Genomic DNA, 17,997 nt, shown 5'->3' on the forward strand with positions numbered 1-17,997 from the left:
CATCAGAACTGGACACAGGATTCCAGCAGTGGTCGCACCAGTGCCAAATACAGAGGTAAAACAACCTCCCTGCTCTTACTCAGGATTCCCCTGTTTAGGCATCCCAGGATCACATTAACTCTTTTGGCCACAGCATCACATGGGAAGTCATATTCAGCTGAATAGCCACCACAACCCCCAAATCTTTTTCACTCACTGCTTCCCAGGATAGAGTCCCCCATCCCATAAGTATGGCCTACATTCTGTGTTCCCAGATGTATACATTGACATGAAGCCATATGAAAACACATATTGTTTGCTTGCAGCCAGTTTACCAAGCGATGTAGATCACTCTGAATCAGTGACCTATCCTCTTCGTTATTTACCACTCCTCCAATTTTTGTGTCTTCTGCAAATTTGATCAGGAGTGATTTTGTGTTTCCAAGTCACAGATAAGGATGTTAAATAGTGTAGGGCTAAGAACCAATCCCTGTGGGACCCCCCCCCGGAAACACACCCACTCAATAGCAATTCTCCATTTACAGTTACATATTGAGACCTATCAATTAGCTAGTTTTTAATGTTTAAAATGTACCATGTTAATTTTATATTGTTCTATTTTTAATCAAAATGTCATGCAGTACCAAGTCAAACACCTTACAGAAGTCTAAGTATATTACATCAACACTATGACCTTTATCAACCAAACTTTGTCTCATCAAAACAAGATATCAAGTTAGTTTGACAAGATCTATTTTCCATAATCCCTGTATTGATCTGCATTAATTACATTACCCTCATTTAGTTCTTTATTAATTGACTACCATAATCAGCTAGTCCATTATTTTGTCTGTGATCAACATCAGGCTGAAAGGTCAACTCATTTACCCTTTTTAAAAATTGGCACAATATTAGTCATCTTCTAGTCTCCTGGAACTTCTTCAGTACTCGAAGATTTTGAAAAATCAACATTAATGGTCCAGCAAGTACCTCATCCAGCTCTTTTAAAGCTCTTAGATGCAAGTTATCTGGACCTGTTGATTTTAAAATGCCTAACTGTAGTAGCTTCTGTTTAACATCCTCCAGAGATACGAGTGGACTGGAAAGAGTTTTATCATCACCCTACTGCATCATGTTTTTTCCCCAGTATATTTTAAAAACTCCTTGTCCATTGCTGGCCATAGATTTCTCCTTGCATCCCTTGGCTTCCCTTATCAATTTTCTACAATTCCTACCTTCTAAATTATATTAATTACTAACAGCTTTCTCTCTTCCATTTGTTTTATATATATATATATATATATATATATATATATATATATATATATATATATATACATACACACACACACACACACAGAGGGAGAGAGAGAGAGAGAGGGTTTTTTTTTGTTTTTTACTTTTTACAGCTGCCTTCACTTCCTCTCTAACCCAGGTCAGTTTTTTGATCAGCAGAGCCTTTTTTCCTGGTTTGTGGCTTTTTTTGGGCATCTAGTAAGGGGTTCTTAAATGATTCCCAACTATCATTCACTGTTTTCTGATTAAATTCTTCCTTGCAGGTGATTTGGCTCATACTTGTTTTCAGCTTTGTGAAATTGGCCCTCTTAATATATATAGCTGGTCTGAAGTTCATTACATTTATAATGTGCAAGGAGAATAAACTCATTATCATGCCCACCTAAGCTAGCATTAACTTTTAGTTTTGTGATCAGTTCCTCTATCTGTTAAGACAAGGTCTAATATAGAATTCTCCCACGTTGACTGCAACAGGTTTTGAGTTAGGAATGTTTAGAAAGTCCCAAGGATGTTTTAGTACTAGCAGCATGAGAACACCAGCATGTGTCACTCAGTCTGATGTCCCCCATGCTTGCGCAGGTTTTTTCCTGCGTTACAGAAAGGTGCATAAGGAGGCCATCATCCTTTCCCCATAAGTAAAACTACTGCCCATCTTCCCCCAGCACACGCATGCAGTCACACCACACCCCCCGGCACCACACACAGAAAGGCTCCTCTCGTGGTCTCTTTCAAAGGGTTTATTAGAATAAATATTTACATCTATTGCAAGTAGTTAATAGGCAACAAAGGACAGAGCTCCCCTCCCACCCCCAAATGGAGGGATAGCAAGGGACTAAGTGCTCATCTCCCCCACCCTCCATCTGCAAGCACAGGGCAGTGGGAAGTAGAGACCCCCCCCAGTAGTGGGTAGCCCTGGGAGTCCCTCCTGGGCAGGATGACAGCCCTTCCCCACAGTCCCTAAGCTCCACCCAGAGCCAGCAGGAGTTGCCCAGTCTCCTCCCCTCCACCTCCACCAGGTGGAGTGTTGATCTCAGGCCAGGCCCCTCAGCACCATTCTGCAAAGTCTCAGAGTAGCTCAAGAGACCGAGAGGGAGCCTGCAGCAGAACGATGCCATGGGGTATGGACAGGCAGCTACCCTCACTGATGGGCCCAGGGAACGCCCTCTTCCCCCCAGACACAGCTCAAGCACAGCTGTCTGGAGAGGGCTGTTCTAGCCACGGAGTCCTGGGGCAGAGGGCAGCACTTTGTGGGTGCAAGGCATGCTGGGTCCTGCCCCTCGCTGTCCTAAACCTGTAGGGTAGAGTGTGAGGTATGACAGCAAAGAGGGGCTCAAGCTGCCCTCCTCGGTGAGCCTGAACTCCACCCAGCTCAGATGGGGCCCCGCCTTCAAAAGGAGCGGACAACAGCCTCATTCCAGAGCACGCAAAAGAAATCCCCTCCCCGCCGCCATGGGGAACATGGATCTGCCTCTTCTGGGACAGGAGCGAAGGAAAGACGTACATCCCCCTCCCCGCTCCAGGAGCATGCAGAGATTCAGGGCAGAGGGCCTGGCTGGGAGCCTGAAACCCCCCCGACAGGTCTAGTTCCTGCCTCCCCTGGCAGCTGGGGCTGCCCCACCCCTCTGTAGGCACATTCCCACCCTCAAACAGAGGGAGTAAATGGCTGGCTCGGCTACCCGCCACTGCCCTAGGATCAGTGAGAAGCCACAGTGGGTGCTGGGAAGGGTTCCCAGATGGATGCCATGGCGGGGGTGGGGTTGTTAATAGGACTGCAGCAGACTATAAAGCAAACTGAGAAAAAGAACCCGTGTCCCTTCAGCCCTCACCTTCCAGGACAACCAAATAGCCCAGTGCCCTACAGGCCCCATAGGCAAGCATGCCCAACACCAGGCCGTTCCCAGGCTCAGCTGGCCCCACCCCTTTGTGACTTTCCAGCGATTCTGGGCTGGAGTGTGGAGGGCAGCGGCTGTGTTCCTCTTACCAAGGGCTTCCTCTCACTCCTGTCCTGGAGGGAGGCGGGAGAACGCCCAGAGTCCACCTGTCTCTCGAGAGCAGCTCAGTCCCGGGGGTAGTCAGGCACACATGGTGTGGAAGGCTCCAGGCCTCTTGCAGGGGGGTGATGCTGCCCTGCAATGCCCAGATTTCTCCCAGCAGCAGTGGAGGTTCCTCCATTATGGCTTTTTCGAATGCAGGTAGGGGTTGGGGATGATTTACTGAGAACTCCTTAACAAGTATGTTCCCCTGTATCTTGTATCCCGGAGAAATACCTCACCCCCTTTCCCCCATGAGCGAAGATATTGGCCTTACGTGCTACTACCAGAGCTAGTGGAACTGACTGCACAGGGCACCAGGCAGATAGGCCATGGAGGCCACTAGGCCAGGAGACGTATCACACCATTATCAGAACCCAGGAGGAGATGACATTTAGTGGGCAACACAGCCAGGCTGGTCAGGGTGCCCCGGAAGTTCTCTGAGCTCAACTTGGTCGTGCTGGTAGGGAAGGCCGACGACTCCAGCATGGAGTAGACGCCAATCTTATTGGCCACGGTGCCGGTCACCACTTCACTGCCGTAGAGGTCAAAGGCATGGATGGGGTCAGAAGCAGATTTATACTGATGCAAAGGCTTCTGCTCCAGTTCCTTCCAGACAGTCAGGGAGTGATCAGAAGATGAGCTTATTAGCACACTGCCCTCTGCAGCCTGCAGGAGAGAGAGTGCCAGTGAATCAGTGTTTCTGCACTAAGACCACCCCTGGCCTGAGAGCCCAGCTCTTCTCTCCCCAGATCACAAGACGCTGACCCTGCAAACAGGAGTAGCACTGAACTCCTCTCACCAGGGCACCTACAGCGTCTCTTGCTGGCAAGACCTTGTCAGTCCTAGACACCCTCCCATCTCAGACTCATGAGTGCAGTCTGGCAACTGGCATTTTCCCAAGGGACTTACTACAGCGTGCATCTCTGCCTTGCCTGACAGCCCTCTCCCTGCACATCGGAGGCTTGCCCCTTCCTCTGTCAGCCTGTTACTATCACAGAGTGGGCACCACTGCCAGACTCTCTCCTCCCCAGGCCCAGGTCCCCAAAGCACAACCCCGCTCGGCCCAGCTGAGACTCTGCAACACACTGCACTGAGGAGAGCAAAGGGCTGGGGCCGCTGCACTCTGGCTACCAGTGCTGTGAGAGGGTAAACAACCCACGCAGGTGAACTTTGTTTAACCTGAACTGGGTCAAGGACACAAAAACGCCAGTGCTGCTCCCTCAGGGCAGGTAAATATGGACAAGAGTTACTCATTAGAATGAGTTCCTGAGCAGGGAGGGGCTGCTAGCCTCAGGGAGAGAGCAGCACCCTCCCATCCTCCCCAGCTCACGTGTCTGGCCTGCCCCTCACAATGCCCACGCCTGCTCATCAGCAAGGAGACCAGGGATCTGCTGGCTCAGACGGAACGTGAGCTGGAAGAACCTAGTGCACCAAAAGTCACTGACAGCCCCAATCCCAAGGCAAAGCCCTGGCAAGGGGGCGACAGGGGTGGCCTTAAAATAAAAAATAAGTCAACCAAGAGTTGAAAAGACTTCTGAGGAGTGGGGGAAAGATGACAAATGGGCATGTCTACCCACCGCCCTCTGAATACTGCAGGAGCCACCGGCAGCAGGACACCCCACCACAGCCCTGTTTTTCCACTGCCGCAAGGCTCAGCAGGGTCTGCACAGCCAGCTCTCAGCCTTTAGCGCCGTCTGTGGTCCCCCACGTGCGGGGCAGCCCGAGCCCTATTCCAGCCTCTCACCTTTATCTGCAGGATGTCTCCCTCATGGGCTGGCCACCCCCTCAAGATGAGCCCAGTCCTGGTGTCCAACAGCACAATGAATCCAGATGAGAAGCCAGCCATTACACTGCGCCCGCTGGGACTGACAGCCAAGCAGCGGATGAGCCCAGCGCTCACGCCACTGGCCAGGCGGAACTCGTGCTACAGGAGACAGGTACAGGCAGGAGTAGCCCCAGTTACTGAGTGACAGGAGAGGATGCAGGGAGGGCCTGGATGCCAGGCCTAGCTCACCAGACTCCCCTTGTGGGTACCCAGGCACGCACGGACTGGGAGTAACAATGACTGGCCATACAAGCACCTGGGAGGTAGGTGCAGGTGTGGAACAGATCAGGGAGAAGGTGGCCCACAATGTCTAGAGATAGCAAAGACCCCGGTACCTGTAATCCTGGCTTCCTGTGGTCAATGAAGCGCAGCACAGAGTCTGCACTGGCCACAGAGATGCTGCTGTGGGGAGAGGGCATGGTGGTCACGGCAGTGATGGGAACTTTGCTGTCCAATGCATCAAAGGTCCGGAGAAGTTTACCTTTGAAAGGAACAACAAGCTGAGTGCACCAGCGCAGCCTGCCTACCTCATGGCAGCAGGGCAGGATCACTGCTCCCGGAACCAAAGACAATTCCAGTCCTTGTGTGCATCTCATCACTGCACTGCTGCAAGGACACCCATGATGTCAAGAGGGCGGGGAGGGAGAAGGAAGGGAACAGAGCAGTCTCTAGGGGGAAATCATCTGGCACCAGCAACCCAGGACACCTCTACTCCAGTCTCCTGCCTCTAGTGGCAGACTAGACTTGCTGCTTCAGAGCAAGGGACCCCCTCTGTCCTATAGGTAAGACTCTGCCAGGAGCAGGAGGAGAACAGAATCACTCTGTCTTACTCTGCAGAGAGGCCCCAGCCAGCTGTTCCTCATGAAATGGAGAGGGCAGGGCTGGATTTCCTATAGGTGCAGATGTACAGATTTAGCCTGGTCCTTCTCCGTAAGCGTAAGCCGACCTGCTGAGTACAGCTCAGCCTCTCACCCCTCTCCTGGCTTCCCCTCTCTACACCAGCCGACGCCCCCTCACCTGTGAACTGGTCCCAAACATGGACAGTACCATCGCAGCTCACCACCTGCTGCGGGGCCTCCAGCTGGCTCACGTAGAAGACAGATTTCTTGTGCTGAGCATACGTGAGCCGTGGCTCCGTCTCGCTGGTGCCATCCCCAGAGTTGTAGAGGGGCCAGAGGCGGACAGTTTTATCTTTGCTGCCACTCAGGAAGAAGTCCTCACAGCTGAGTGGTGCCACACACTTGATGGCCCCCGTGTGCCCCAAGAAGCTCTGCAGTTTGATCTGGTGGAAGTGGAAGCGGGGGTCGTGCTGGCTCACCCCGATCTCGTACTGCCAGTAGGCCAGCCAGTTCCCACACAGCATGTGGGCACTGCGGGGCAGATCCTGCTTCAGGGCATTCTCCTCACTGGCAGAAGAGGGGCAAAAGCCATCAGCTCTGGGGCTGAAGCAGAGCGAGCCAGAACTCGCATGCTGTGTCTCTGCAGGGACTTGAATGCGGTTTCCCACCAGCACGCTCCCAAAGGTACCCGAGTGACTGTCTTCGTGGTGACTAGAACTGGGTTCGCTGCCTCGGGCATCCTGGTCCAAGCAGGCTGTGCCCAGTGCTGGCTCCTGACTGACCAGTGGCAGGCTCTTTGGGTTCACGCTCTCCAGGTACAAGTTGGCCAGTCTCCCAACCAGTGAGTGGTTAGGGACAATCGTCCGGATAACATCACCTGAAAGTACAGAGCACAGCTCTGGGAGAAGGAACCTCTCCCCAGCCTCCCCATCTCCCTCAGCAAGAGCACAAGGCTCACAGAGCATCCAGTATTCTGCTGGCCCAGGGCCCACTCCAGATACCGTCACCTACATGTCCTTCCTGGTCAGAGGGGCAGGGAGATCTTCCATTCCCTGCAGGCAGGGCAAGGCCCATATGATGTCCTGAGGGTTTATTCCTGTCCGTCAAAGCTGCATTACGGTTCAGGGCTCATGCACAGAGCAGATGCTGCACTTGGACCCCAGGCCAGGCATGTAACACAGAGTGCAGGGCAAGGACTGTTGGCACGAGGCCCCAGCAGCGGAGAGGAGGTAGCTGAAGCATACCTAGCAGGCAAGAGAAGGGGACATAGGTGGTGTAGGCCATCTCTGGGCTAAAAACCTTCTGTAACTCTGCCAGTGTGGCGGGGTCCAGGGGCAGCGCTCTCCCATCTGAGAAGGGCACCTCCAGCTCAGGCGTCTCACCAGGGCTCAGTGACTCTGAAGACAGACCCTGAACAAGAGAAGACAGATGATTTCCAGTGAGACCAGCCCCTCACGCGTGCCGTGGGCACCAAGGGCTGCAATGTCCTTGTGCCCACAGCCCCATGGGGAAGAGGGAGACAGAAGCCATTGACCGTCACTAACCTGCTCTTGCAGTTCCTGCAGCAGCGAGAAAGCCCCAAAGAAGGTTCCTACAGTGTCACTCAGGTGCTGCTGCACCATCTCCTGCCCAATCCGCAGGCAGATCAGGGCAATTAAACTGATGGTCTTAACACACAGGACAGTGCGGGCCTGGACACCACTAGGGAAACTGAAGAGAACACATCAGTCACCACCCCGCCCCACAGACCAACAGTGTGCACCCACTTAGTGGTTCTTGCCCTACAGGTGCACGGGGGAGGGACAGCACTGTCAGAGAGCTCCAGAGAGATGAACTCAGGATTGGCATAAGGAGAGCCCACCAGGGAGGGATGGGGCAGAATGGCAGCATGAGCCCCCATAGTTCTGAGCCCACCCCTGCCCAGGAGAGCTTTATCCCAACCCTTTAGATTGCACATGACTTTTTATCCACACCAGGCAGAGGAAATGCCAGGGTTTGGTGGGTGCCGATTGGTCCCTGGGAGTGGTGGCTCTCTACACGCACCCAATGGCAGGTGACGTCAGGAAGCCCAGTACTGGGAGCAGGACCTCCTGGCTGATCTTGGGGAGAATGTCCATCAGGGTGGCATCTGAAAGGCACACGATTATCTTCTGGGTCAGAGTCACAGCTGCCAGCAGCCCAGCCTCCTTCCTGCTGTTTAGCCGGCCAGAGCCAACCCCACTGCTAGGGCCAACCTGGAGGGCAGAAAGAAGAGTCGAGCAGCCGTAAGCTCTCTCCATTACCACCTCCCATCCCGTGGTTACCAGCCTCCCTGCATAGGTCGGACAAGCCACATTCTGGAGCAGTTCCCAAGGAATTCATGCTTGCACCTCTCTCAGCCTCCAGAGGAGCTTCCCACCCCTGCTCAAGCACCGAGCCCCACCAGGGACCCACAGACTGCAGGGGAGAGGCTGAGCCCAAAGCCCTCATCTGCTAGAAAGACCCTGAAGCCAGGAGGAGGGACAGTGGTGAGAACAAAGCACTTCAATTCCATGGTACGGACAGCGTCTGCCTGCAGGACACACCTACGGCCTGGAGTCTGAGTGGAGGAAGCAGAGAGAAAAGGATGCCCTAACCTGCCCCAGCCTTCAGTTTGCCCAGCGCACAGGCCTGAGCACCACTGGGCCATGCCAGGACGCTAGCAGAACATCCTGGGAACCGGACTCCTGGGCCAGTGTCATTCAAATGAGTGATACAGGATTCAACGCCAGCTCCTGGACCCGGCTCCATTCCGAGGGGCCAGCCCAGCATGCTTCGGAGCTGGAAGAGCAGCCTCTGCCCAGAACCCCAGAGGTCAGGCTTGGAATGTAAGTGACCATTTTCTCTGCCTTAAGGGCACTGGCTACAGCAGAGCTCTGGCCACAGTTACACCGAAAAGCTTTCTAATAATGCTAACACCAAAGGCATCCTTTCTAGATTATCCGCCCTTCAAACCATGCTCTTACCCAGGGGTGGCCAACCTGAGCCTGAGAAGGAGCCAGAATTTACCAATGTACATTGCCAAAGAGCCTCAGTAATACATCAGCAGCACCCCCATCAGCAGCTCCCCGCTCCCAGCACCTCCCATCCACCGGCAGCCACACCAATCAGTGCCTCCCCAGCCATCCCCGCACCTCCCAATCAGCTGTTTCGTGGGGTGCAGGAGGCTGGGGGAGGCGGGGGAGGAGCGAGGGCATAGCAGGCTCAGGAGAAAGAGTGGAATGGGAGCAGAGCCAGGGGTTGAGCAGTGAGCACCCCCTGGCACATTGGAAAGTTGGTGCCTGTAGCTCCAGCCCTGGAGTCGGTGCCTATACAAGGAGCCGCATGTTAACTTCTGAAGAGCTGCATGTGCCTCCGGAGCCACAGGTTGGCCACCCCCACTCTTACCCAAGATGCAGGGCAGAGACCTGTTCACACTGAAAATGGGAACAATTCTCGGTGGCAGCTTCCGATCACAAGCTATGTTTCTTCCCAGGAGAGAGAGAGAGAGAGAGAGAGAGAGAGAGAGAGCGCGCGCGCAAGACAGACAGACAAGAGGCTAAAGCAAATCAGCTGTTAGCAGCTGGAGTTACGTTAGCAGCTGACTGGAGAAATTGAGAAATCCCCTCCAGGGCAAATGGCTCACAGAGAGCTGGTAGGGAAAAAGAGTTAACTCAGCGACTCCCAGGCTCTTATGCTGACCACTTGCATGCTAAAGCTGCTTGAAAGTTTCCATAAAGTTTTTATTGAAAAGTGGCCTTTTTTCAAAACCAAATTTTCCCACTGAAATACGATCAGCATTGTCAAAGTTTTTCATGAACTGTTGTGCCATTCCTCACCCACAATTTTTAATAAAAAAATGTTAGGAAAATGGTTACTGAAATTCTTCATGTAGCAAGAGTCTGTAAGTAGAAAAGTAACAACTATTTAAAAGAATAAAAATGGGTCTGTTTCGAACACTTCAAAACAAAATCAAGGTTGTTGTTTTTTTAAAACAGGTTACCATTTTTTGATCACCTCTACTGAACACTTTGCCAAATAATCAACAGGAGCAACTAAGAATTTCAAACCAAGCCCACAAATCTTGCTAATCTTTCAGTATGGAATTGAGGGGCAGACGGCTTCAACCCCTCCTGGGCCTGTCCCATATGTACGGAGTGCAGAACTCTTACACCAAGAGCTCCTGGAAAGCGAGGGTTTCCAAACAGGAAATCCCTACATTGCACCCATGGGCATCACTGACAGGAAGTGGGAACTCACTCCTGGAATAGGTAGTTCCGGCTCTGGCTGCATCAGCAAAGTGCTCTCCCTGCCAACTCCCAGCCAAGCAGCAGCCCAGCAGGACACTGCTCAGCTTACAATGCCCAGGATTAAACACAGCGAAGGCATGTGCTCTGGAGACTAGCAGCTCTCTCAGCAGCACATGATAAGGGCCTGTGCTGTATATCATCCCTCCCGTGTGCCTGCAGCTCAACATTTGATGCAGCTCTTGCTCCATCACATGCATGAACAGCTACAAGTAAAGGAGAAAGACAGGGCACTGACCAGGTAGCTGATGTAGGGCAGGTACTGATAGGTCAGAACAGGCTCTCCATACAGGTATGCCATATACATGAGACAGGCCAGGACCGGCTTGGACACCTGGTCCCCCAGCACTGGCCGCTTCTGGTAGATGTTTCCGGCATTCAGGGGACTGTTCTCCTCGTTGCTTGGTACAAACTGCTGTCTGGTAGGACCTGCCAGAGAGACAGCTCAGTGAGCTGAGAGAGACATTGTGCTGAATCCCAAAGGGCACATCCACCCCAACACTCAGATGCCCCCACCCCCCAGCCATGCAGGTAGGTCTGCACCTTCCGGGGGAGGGCAGCATTCACGGCACATTGCTCTGGGGCACAGTCAGAGGAGCAGCCCTTCAAAGCGCCTCTACAGCAGGTGGACGGACATTACCGATATAGCAGGATGTGAGGAGACGGAGCAGGTTCCTGGCAATGTAACGAGATGTCACAGTAGGGCCCAGTTTGGCCGAGAGCCACCTCACCATCTTACAGGCCGTGTCTGCAAAACAAGAGCGCAGAGTGGGAGAAGGAGCAATAATCTACCACTCTGTAAGCTGCCCAGACCCTGCCCATGGGACACTTAGAGCCTCAGTCCCCACCAGAGCTCCCCACATAGCTGACTCTTGACCTGCATCACCACCTGGGCTTCTGTCAAGCACCCGGCCAGCTGCATCAGCCAAGCAGCAACATCAGGACTCCATCTACCACCCTATTAAAGTCTCCATTTGATAGGTTCAGATTTGCTCTGATCACCTTCCTGGAGGATTCAGGAGCACGTCCAGAGCTGGTTCCAGCTCCTCCTGCACAGGACTGGCTTCCCATCTCCCCTTTCCATTGCTGCACCAGGCACTCACCACCTCAGACAGACAGACGGCAGCTAAGTGCAGCTCTTACCCAGGAGAATCGTCTGCTCTTTATCTTCAGAGTGGTCATGCAGCTCCTGCTCCTCCCCCTCCCCTGGCTCACTGTGGTCATCAGCCAGGGCAGCATCCATGGAAGCACCAGTGCCCCCTGACAGGGTAAGCTCTGTAGCAACTGTGGCCTCCTCCTCCTCCTCCTCCTCCTCCTCTTCAGAGTCTTCACTCTGCTTCAGGTCCTGACTGCTGTCCACAGACTTCAGGCTACTCTTGTCCTTCTGGGAATCCCCATCTGCAGGTCTGTCCTCCCCCAGTGACACTTCACTGGCGCTGCTTCTGTCACTCAGCCGCCCGAGGCTAAGCAACTCCTGCTCCTGAGGCTGCAGGGACTCGCTGACATAGAGGCCACTCTGGAAATCCTCATTCTCTGGCAGATAGGCCTGGTCGTGGAAGCTGACTCCAGACGTGTAATCCAAAAGGTCGAGTGCCGTGGAACCATGATCCACATCCATTTTGATCTCTTCCCCAAACGCACAGGAAACTGGACTGCCTCCTCCACTCTCCTCATCTTCTGCCGTTCCCAGAAGGGACTTACTTTCTTCCTGGGAGCTCTCAACACCAACAAGGATCTGCAGGATGTGAGCCAGCAGATTAGAGAGGAAGGACTGCAGCCCCAGACGCACCATTAACTGAGCCACAAAGCAGTCTGTATACAGGTAAAACCGGCCATGGAGGCAGCAGGGATTCTCATATGCACCAATCAAGGGCTTGAGCAGGTACTTGTTTGCATTCTTGGGGCCCAAGGCTTTAGCTATGGGTTCAAACAGGTACCAGGCGGTATAGACTGCAGTGTTCTCCTCCGACATCAGAGATAAGATGAAGGGCAGTAGGATCTCCAAGCCTTCAGGAGTGATTTCACAGAGGATCCCCTCCAGCTGCTGGCACAGCTGGAAAACGAGCTCACGGCCTTGACTCTCATCCTCCACTTTCTTTGACTGGTAGGTGAAAATGAATTTGTGCAGAGATGGGAAATATGGAGGGAAGGGAACAACTGAACTGAAAGGGCTAAGGAACTGCGAGGGGCTGGGTGGTGGGAGACCCTGGGAAACAGGGTTGTACTCAAAAAGCTGGACTCTGTTCTTGGCCACCTTGTTCTTTAGAAGTCTCCCCTCAGGCATGTTCAGCTGCAGCAAAGTATCCAGCATGTGCTGGAGCGGGGCTGGGATCTCCTTCGGGTGATACTGGCAAAGATTCCGAACGATCAGGAACCGTTCCAGCAGGGATGCATCTGGCTTCAGGGTGCGTACCCTTGGCGCAAACACAACCTCAGCTATCAGAACTCCCAGTGCCTGCATGTCTCTCTGGAAAAGATCTGAGGGGCCCAGCGGCAGCTCCACCAGCGGCTGCTCCATCTCACTGTTTAAGCCTTTAACCAAGAAGTTGTAGAGTTTTTCCAGCTCCTCCAGGGCCTGGACAGGATTAAAACCCTCAGGGAGCATAATCTTCATCTTGTCCCTTTCAGCTTGAGCCACACCAGGCTTACTCCTTCGATTAGGCCGGACACTTGAGGTTTTGCCTTCTGTAGGGTAGGCAGGGAGGTTGGAGGGCTGAGCTGAAGGCGTGCCGGGACAGGGCTGGTCGGCAGCTCTGCCAGCTGCAGGAATGGAATCCAGAGCTTCAGTGCCTTGCTCCAAATCAAACTCACCACTGATGGATTTTTCACCAGACCAGCTGGTTTCACAAGGTGTGGCTTCCAAGACCAGCCCATTAACTCCATCACCCATCTGACCCTGGGCATCCTCTAGGACTATTGTCTCTCTGGCGTTCTGGATGAGAGGTCGAGCAATGACTGGAGCTTCAGCAGGAATGTATGCAAGTCCCACCATGCGTCTGGGATGTGGCTGGTCAAAGAGCTGCACCACTCCATAGCTGGCCAGATGGGTGTGGTTGTCTACCAGATGGAGGCAGACGTTTTTCTCCTTGACAGCATCCTTCCCCAGCAGCTTGTAGCCAAAAGTGAGGTCAATCCAGTGGTGGAGATCCTGAGAGACTTCTCTGCTCTCCAGCAGCATGCGATGGACTTCAATGAACTCCTCGTAGGAGCTGCACCAAGATGGCACATCCAGGTCAGGCATGTCAGAATGAATGGATTTAAAGATGGTGGGGTCTGTGTAGAACTCAGGGATACACTCATCTGGAGTCCAGCTCTGCATGCGCTCCATGCTGGCAGGATATTCGTTTGGCTCCCACTGCGATCTCACATGACAGCAGAGCACAGCCTTGGGTGTCCTCCGGGCAGTGTAGACGTAGTAGGTGATGTCTGAGAGGACGTCGGAGATGTGGTGGGGCACATGGAGCTGTTCTCCACTTGATCCTCCAGCTGCAAATGCCTGCTTGGTCATCTCATAGGTGAAGTCCAACTGCTTGTCTCCTTTATTGAGGCGGAACTTGGATTTTCTTAGGTCTCTGAACTTGCCGTTTTTGGTGGTGAAATCCACCACCCAGGGGAGAACTGGGTGGTAGTTGGGGTCTCCCATTCTCCGTCCAGACAGGCGATTCAGCTGCATAAGGTAGTGGAAGTTACTGACTCGCCCATGCACCCAATCCAGCACAAGGCCCCTGAGCTCCTCCTGGCAAGCTGTGCGCCTAGCCTCCTTCCCAGTCCACTCCACAGCCCTGCTTTTCTCAGCCCTTTGTTCTTCATCAGCTCTCAGATCCCTCTCTTCCTCCTCCAGTTTCTCATACTCGCGGAGGTTAATTCTGAGCCGGCTGCACAGCTTCTCATCAACTGCCACATCACGAAGGGAGATGGGACCACATGCCAGCCCCGCTTGGTGACAGGCCCTCATGGCCTGCAGGACATGGAAGAGGATGAAAAGGACCTTGGCATGGCTGTTGGTGAGCTTCGCAGGGCTGAAGGTCACAATGTCATGCAAGCAATACTGCACATACGGGTAGATGATGTATAGCATGTTGGCTGACTCCAGAAGAGCTTCTGCTTGGAGGATGTTTGGGCAGGAGGACGTCCCCTTTGTGGCTGTAGAACCGTCTTTGGCAGTAGAGGCATACTGAACACTCCTACCCACCTGGAGAAAAGGGCAGCCATAAATCTTCTGAAGAGCCACTCTGAGCAGGTCCAGGGCCAGCACCGGGGGTGGTGTGTGAGCATGACAGTACGGCTGCACATACAGGCAGTGAGCTCTACACCACAAGTTTCTATAATTCTGGGAAGCAACATTCTGCATGAACCCATGGAGTGTTTCCAAGCGCCCGTTCTGATCATCCTGCGCACTGTGGTGCAAAGTCAGTGGATAAGCCAACCTCTCTTTCCTCAGACCATGGATTTCCACTCTCGTCCAGCCAGCAGGCAGCTTCTGCACAGAGTGCTGAAGGAACGTCCTCACCTCCACCTCGCTCAGCCCCTCAGGCCGGGGGCACAGGGTGGGCAGCACCCTGCGCTCCTTCAGGCTCACTAGCCACTTCACCGGGACAAAGGCAATGAGATGGGTCCCCTCAACAGCAGCAGTGAGCTGACGGTGATCAATATTCAGGTCTTTTTCCACTCTCCTAAGGAAGCACTCCATGCTGGTAAGGCACCGGCAGAGTTCCACAGCGGTCTCTGCAGGAAACAGACACACTTTAAATGAGACAGGCAGCTTGGAGGCTGCGATTCCACCCATCCCCCTGGGGCTCTCGGACTCTCCTCGGTCACAGGGCAGATCTACACGCCTGGCAGCCCAGGCAGACAGACTCATGCTAAGGGCTGGGGCTAGTGCTAGTGCTGTTGGAAGCAGGGAGTCCAGAGGCCCAGCACGCTGGAGGCTAGTCCAGCCTCTGCCTTTAGCAGACTAGCTCAAGCCCTGCTCGTGCGAGTCTGTCTGCCCTGGCTGGGAAGCTCACTCCCCGCCGCAGTGTAGACAGACCTAGGAGCTCCTGAACGGGGGTCACCTGAGGCGGGTGCCTCACCACTCTGCCATGGCCACAGGGCTGGCCAGTCTGTGCTCAGGACTGCGGTGGCAGCGCCATTGAACCTGGGCAGGAGCGGCACACAGGCCAGCCTGGCCACGGCCCCCCGCACCAGCCCCGGCCCCCCCACCAGCCTAGTCGCTGCCAGCCCGACCCCGGCCCCCACCAGCCTAGTCGCTGCCAGCCCGACCCGGCCCCGCACCAGCCCACCCCCGGCCCCACAGCCCTGCCCCCACCCCGCACCAGCTCCGGCCCCCCCACCAGCCTAGTTGCTGCCAGCCTGACCCCAGCCACGGCCCCGCACCAGTTCAGCACCGGCCCCGTACCACACACCAGCGCTGTCACTGCCAGCCCAACCCCGGCCACGGCCCCCGCGAACCAGCCGGCCCCCGGCCCCACAGCCCTGCCCCCACCCCGCACCAGCTCCGGCCCCCCCACCAGCCTAGTTGCTGCCAGCCTGACCCCAGCCACGGCCCCGCACCAGTTCAGCCCCGGCCCCGGCCCCCACACCAGCCCGGTCACTGCCAGCCCAACCCCGGCCACGGCCCCCGCGAACCAGCCTGGCCCCGGCCCCACGGCCCTACCCCCACCCCGCACCAGCCCGGCGCTCCCTGCGGCAGCCGGGGGCCGCGAGGAGCCGGGGCCCGAGGCCCGGGGAAGGGCCGGCGGCTCTAGGGGACGCGCGGCTCGGCGAGGAGCAGCCGAGCCGGGCCGGGCCCCAGCGCCGCGGGCAGCAGCGGCCCCGAGCCCGGCGGGGGGCACGGGACCGGGCCGCCCCCGCCCTCACCTGGGGCCGCGGCGCGGGGCTCCCCGGGCTGGGACGGGCCCGAGCCCTTAGCCCCGGCGGGCGGGGGCGGCCCGGGCCCCGGCCATGTTGGATCAGCTGATGCCGGTCACATGAGGCCGCTTCTCCGGGAAACAAACTCCACGTGGCGGGGGCGCCGGCCCCGGCCCCATCTCCCGGCGGGGTCCGCAGAGCCCCGGGGCGGGGCTGCCCGGGGCAGGCCCGCGGTGTCTGGGAGCGAAGAGCCGCCGCAGAAAGGGGCCCGCGCCAGCAGCCCACAGGGGAGGCTTGGAGTCGTCCTTAGTTCTGGGTCCCCGCCCCTGCTCCGGCCGAGGGGACCCTCATTTCTAGCATACAAAGCCCCTGAGGTTGCGGATGGGTCATGCTGGTACCGGGCCTTTCCCTTCAGCCTTGAGCTCCCGCACAGGCTCGCCCGCTGCGCCCACCCCCTTCACCGGGGGCCCGCGGGGTGGGGGGCCGCCCCAGAAACCCTGCTTTCCAGGACTTCCCACATGTGACCCCCCCTCCGGCTGCTGGGCGCAAGCTGGGCGCTCTGCAACACCCTGTGCTCACCCTGGTGCTGGACAGGGACAACCCTTCCCCAAAACAGGGCCGGCCAGCTGAAAACCAGGTGAATGGCCTGCTGGGGCCCCCCGCCCCTGCCCCCGCAAATGCATGGCATCCTCCAGCTTTATCCAGCTTCTGGGGCCATCACCACAGGGCTGCTGGGTAGGTCCCCATAGCAATTCCCTGCACGTCTGGCCTTCCTCCCCTTGGACAGAATCTTTTCATTCCCCCGCCTGGCCTGGGGCAGGGAGAGAAGCCGCAGCAAGGGCAGGTATTAGGATGATGCTGTATAGAGAGCTGCTGCTGTGCATATTGAGGCACGAGTGCAGGACCCATGGGGTTGCATGGCTGCGAGCCACACGGGGCCGGAAGTGGTCAAGTCACTACAGAAACAAAAGCAGCACAGAACAACATGGCCCGCTCCTCCATCCACAGCAAGGAAGTGGGGAAGTGAGATGATGCGGTGTGGTCAGAGTAAACAGCCAGACAGCGCCCACGCAACTCCGCAGCATGTCTTGGCGCCGCTGACTTGCAACCTGGCCCTGCAGTTTCAGTCCTGAGCTCTCCAGACACCTCAATAGTGATTTTCAGCCTGGGACATCTAGCACATACCCTTCTCCCCCACCCAAATAAAGGCTACTGACCCATCTGTGTTCTCCATATTCTCTCCTCCCCACCGCAGGGTTTTCTAAGCTTTTAATTTGGGGGCAAATTAATGCCAGTGGGATGCTGAGCAGGGCCGGGAAGGAATCCCATCTGCCTCTTAGCACTTGGAGCCCCTCTGATGAAAGGCAGAGGGGTTTTTATTAGTTTCACCTGTTGGAAGGTTTGGTGTAAGGCAGATAGTTTGATGCACATGCATTTGCATGCGCAGTGCAGGGCTGTGTGACACTCCTACTGCGCCATGTTTTCAGCTAGGCTGCTTGTGTGTGGCATAGCCATGTACCTGCTGTGTCCACAGAGCCCTTTTCACAGTCACTTCCACAGAGAAGCAATGGCTTATTTTCTCTCACCTGAATTAGGGACTTTGGGGATCCTGTGAGCTGACTGCGGGACCTGGGACAGAGGCACGCGAAGTGGAGTGGCAGCTGCGCTGGGGTCTGCCTGGTGGCCCAGAGAAAGAAACAGAGGAAGAGAGAAAGCAGAACTGGGAGTGACAGTGTCATGAATCCACTCCCTGCACCACCACCACATCCTGTGAGGTCCTTGTTCAGGGCCCTGCAACCGTCACAGCTTCCTATTTACTTGCTTACGTCAGCTTTCATGGGTAAGTGGGTTTTTGTTTTAGTGCAAGAAAA

The 17,997-nt window shown here is 55.4% G+C and overlaps 1 protein-coding gene across 3 annotated transcripts; it reads right to left on the reverse strand.

Annotated features, from left to right (window-relative positions):
- Positions 1 to 1,997: 1,997 nt before the first annotated feature.
- Positions 1,998 to 17,908, reverse strand: WDR81 (WD repeat domain 81). Of its 3 annotated transcripts, none has more exons than XM_044993446.1 (11): positions 17,713 to 17,908; positions 11,420 to 15,001; positions 10,917 to 11,024; positions 10,515 to 10,705; positions 8,016 to 8,206; positions 7,517 to 7,682; positions 7,217 to 7,382; positions 6,151 to 6,849; positions 5,469 to 5,614; positions 5,053 to 5,232; positions 1,998 to 3,974 (listed from the first exon to the last, which is right to left on the reverse strand). In XM_044993446.1, the coding sequence occupies exons 1-11, from the start codon at positions 17,891 to 17,893 to the stop codon at positions 3,648 to 3,650; spliced, it is 5,937 nt and encodes a 1,978-aa protein (XP_044849381.1). In that variant the 5' UTR covers positions 17,894 to 17,908; the 3' UTR covers positions 1,998 to 3,647. The 3 variants fall into 3 exon arrangements, with proteins under 3 accessions (XP_044849381.1, XP_044849382.1, XP_044849383.1); XM_044993447.1 differs by lacking the exon at positions 17,713 to 17,908 and adding an exon at positions 16,706 to 16,829; XM_044993448.1 differs by lacking the exon at positions 17,713 to 17,908 and adding an exon at positions 16,136 to 16,277.
- Between the last annotated feature and the right edge of the window lie 89 nt (positions 17,909 to 17,997).

Source organism: Mauremys mutica, chromosome 19 (genome assembly GCF_020497125.1).
Source record: "Mauremys mutica isolate MM-2020 ecotype Southern chromosome 19, ASM2049712v1, whole genome shotgun sequence".
NCBI classification, from domain to species: Eukaryota; Metazoa; Chordata; order Testudines; family Geoemydidae; genus Mauremys; species Mauremys mutica.

Excerpts from the sequence above, each read along its gene's own strand:
- WDR81 (XM_044993446.1), bottom strand. The coding sequence starts at position 17,893 with ATGTGGTGGTGGTGCAGGGAGTGGATTCATGACACTGTCACTCCCAGT. Across the intron at positions 15,002-17,712 it reads CCCCAAAGTCCCTAATTCAG|AGACCGCTGTGGAACTCTGC; the intron begins GTGAGAGAAAAT and ends TGTTTCCTGCAG. Across the intron at positions 6,850-7,216 it reads CCCCTTCTCTTGCCTGCTAG|GTGATGTTATCCGGACGATT; the intron begins GTATGCTTCAGC and ends CTGTACTTTCAG.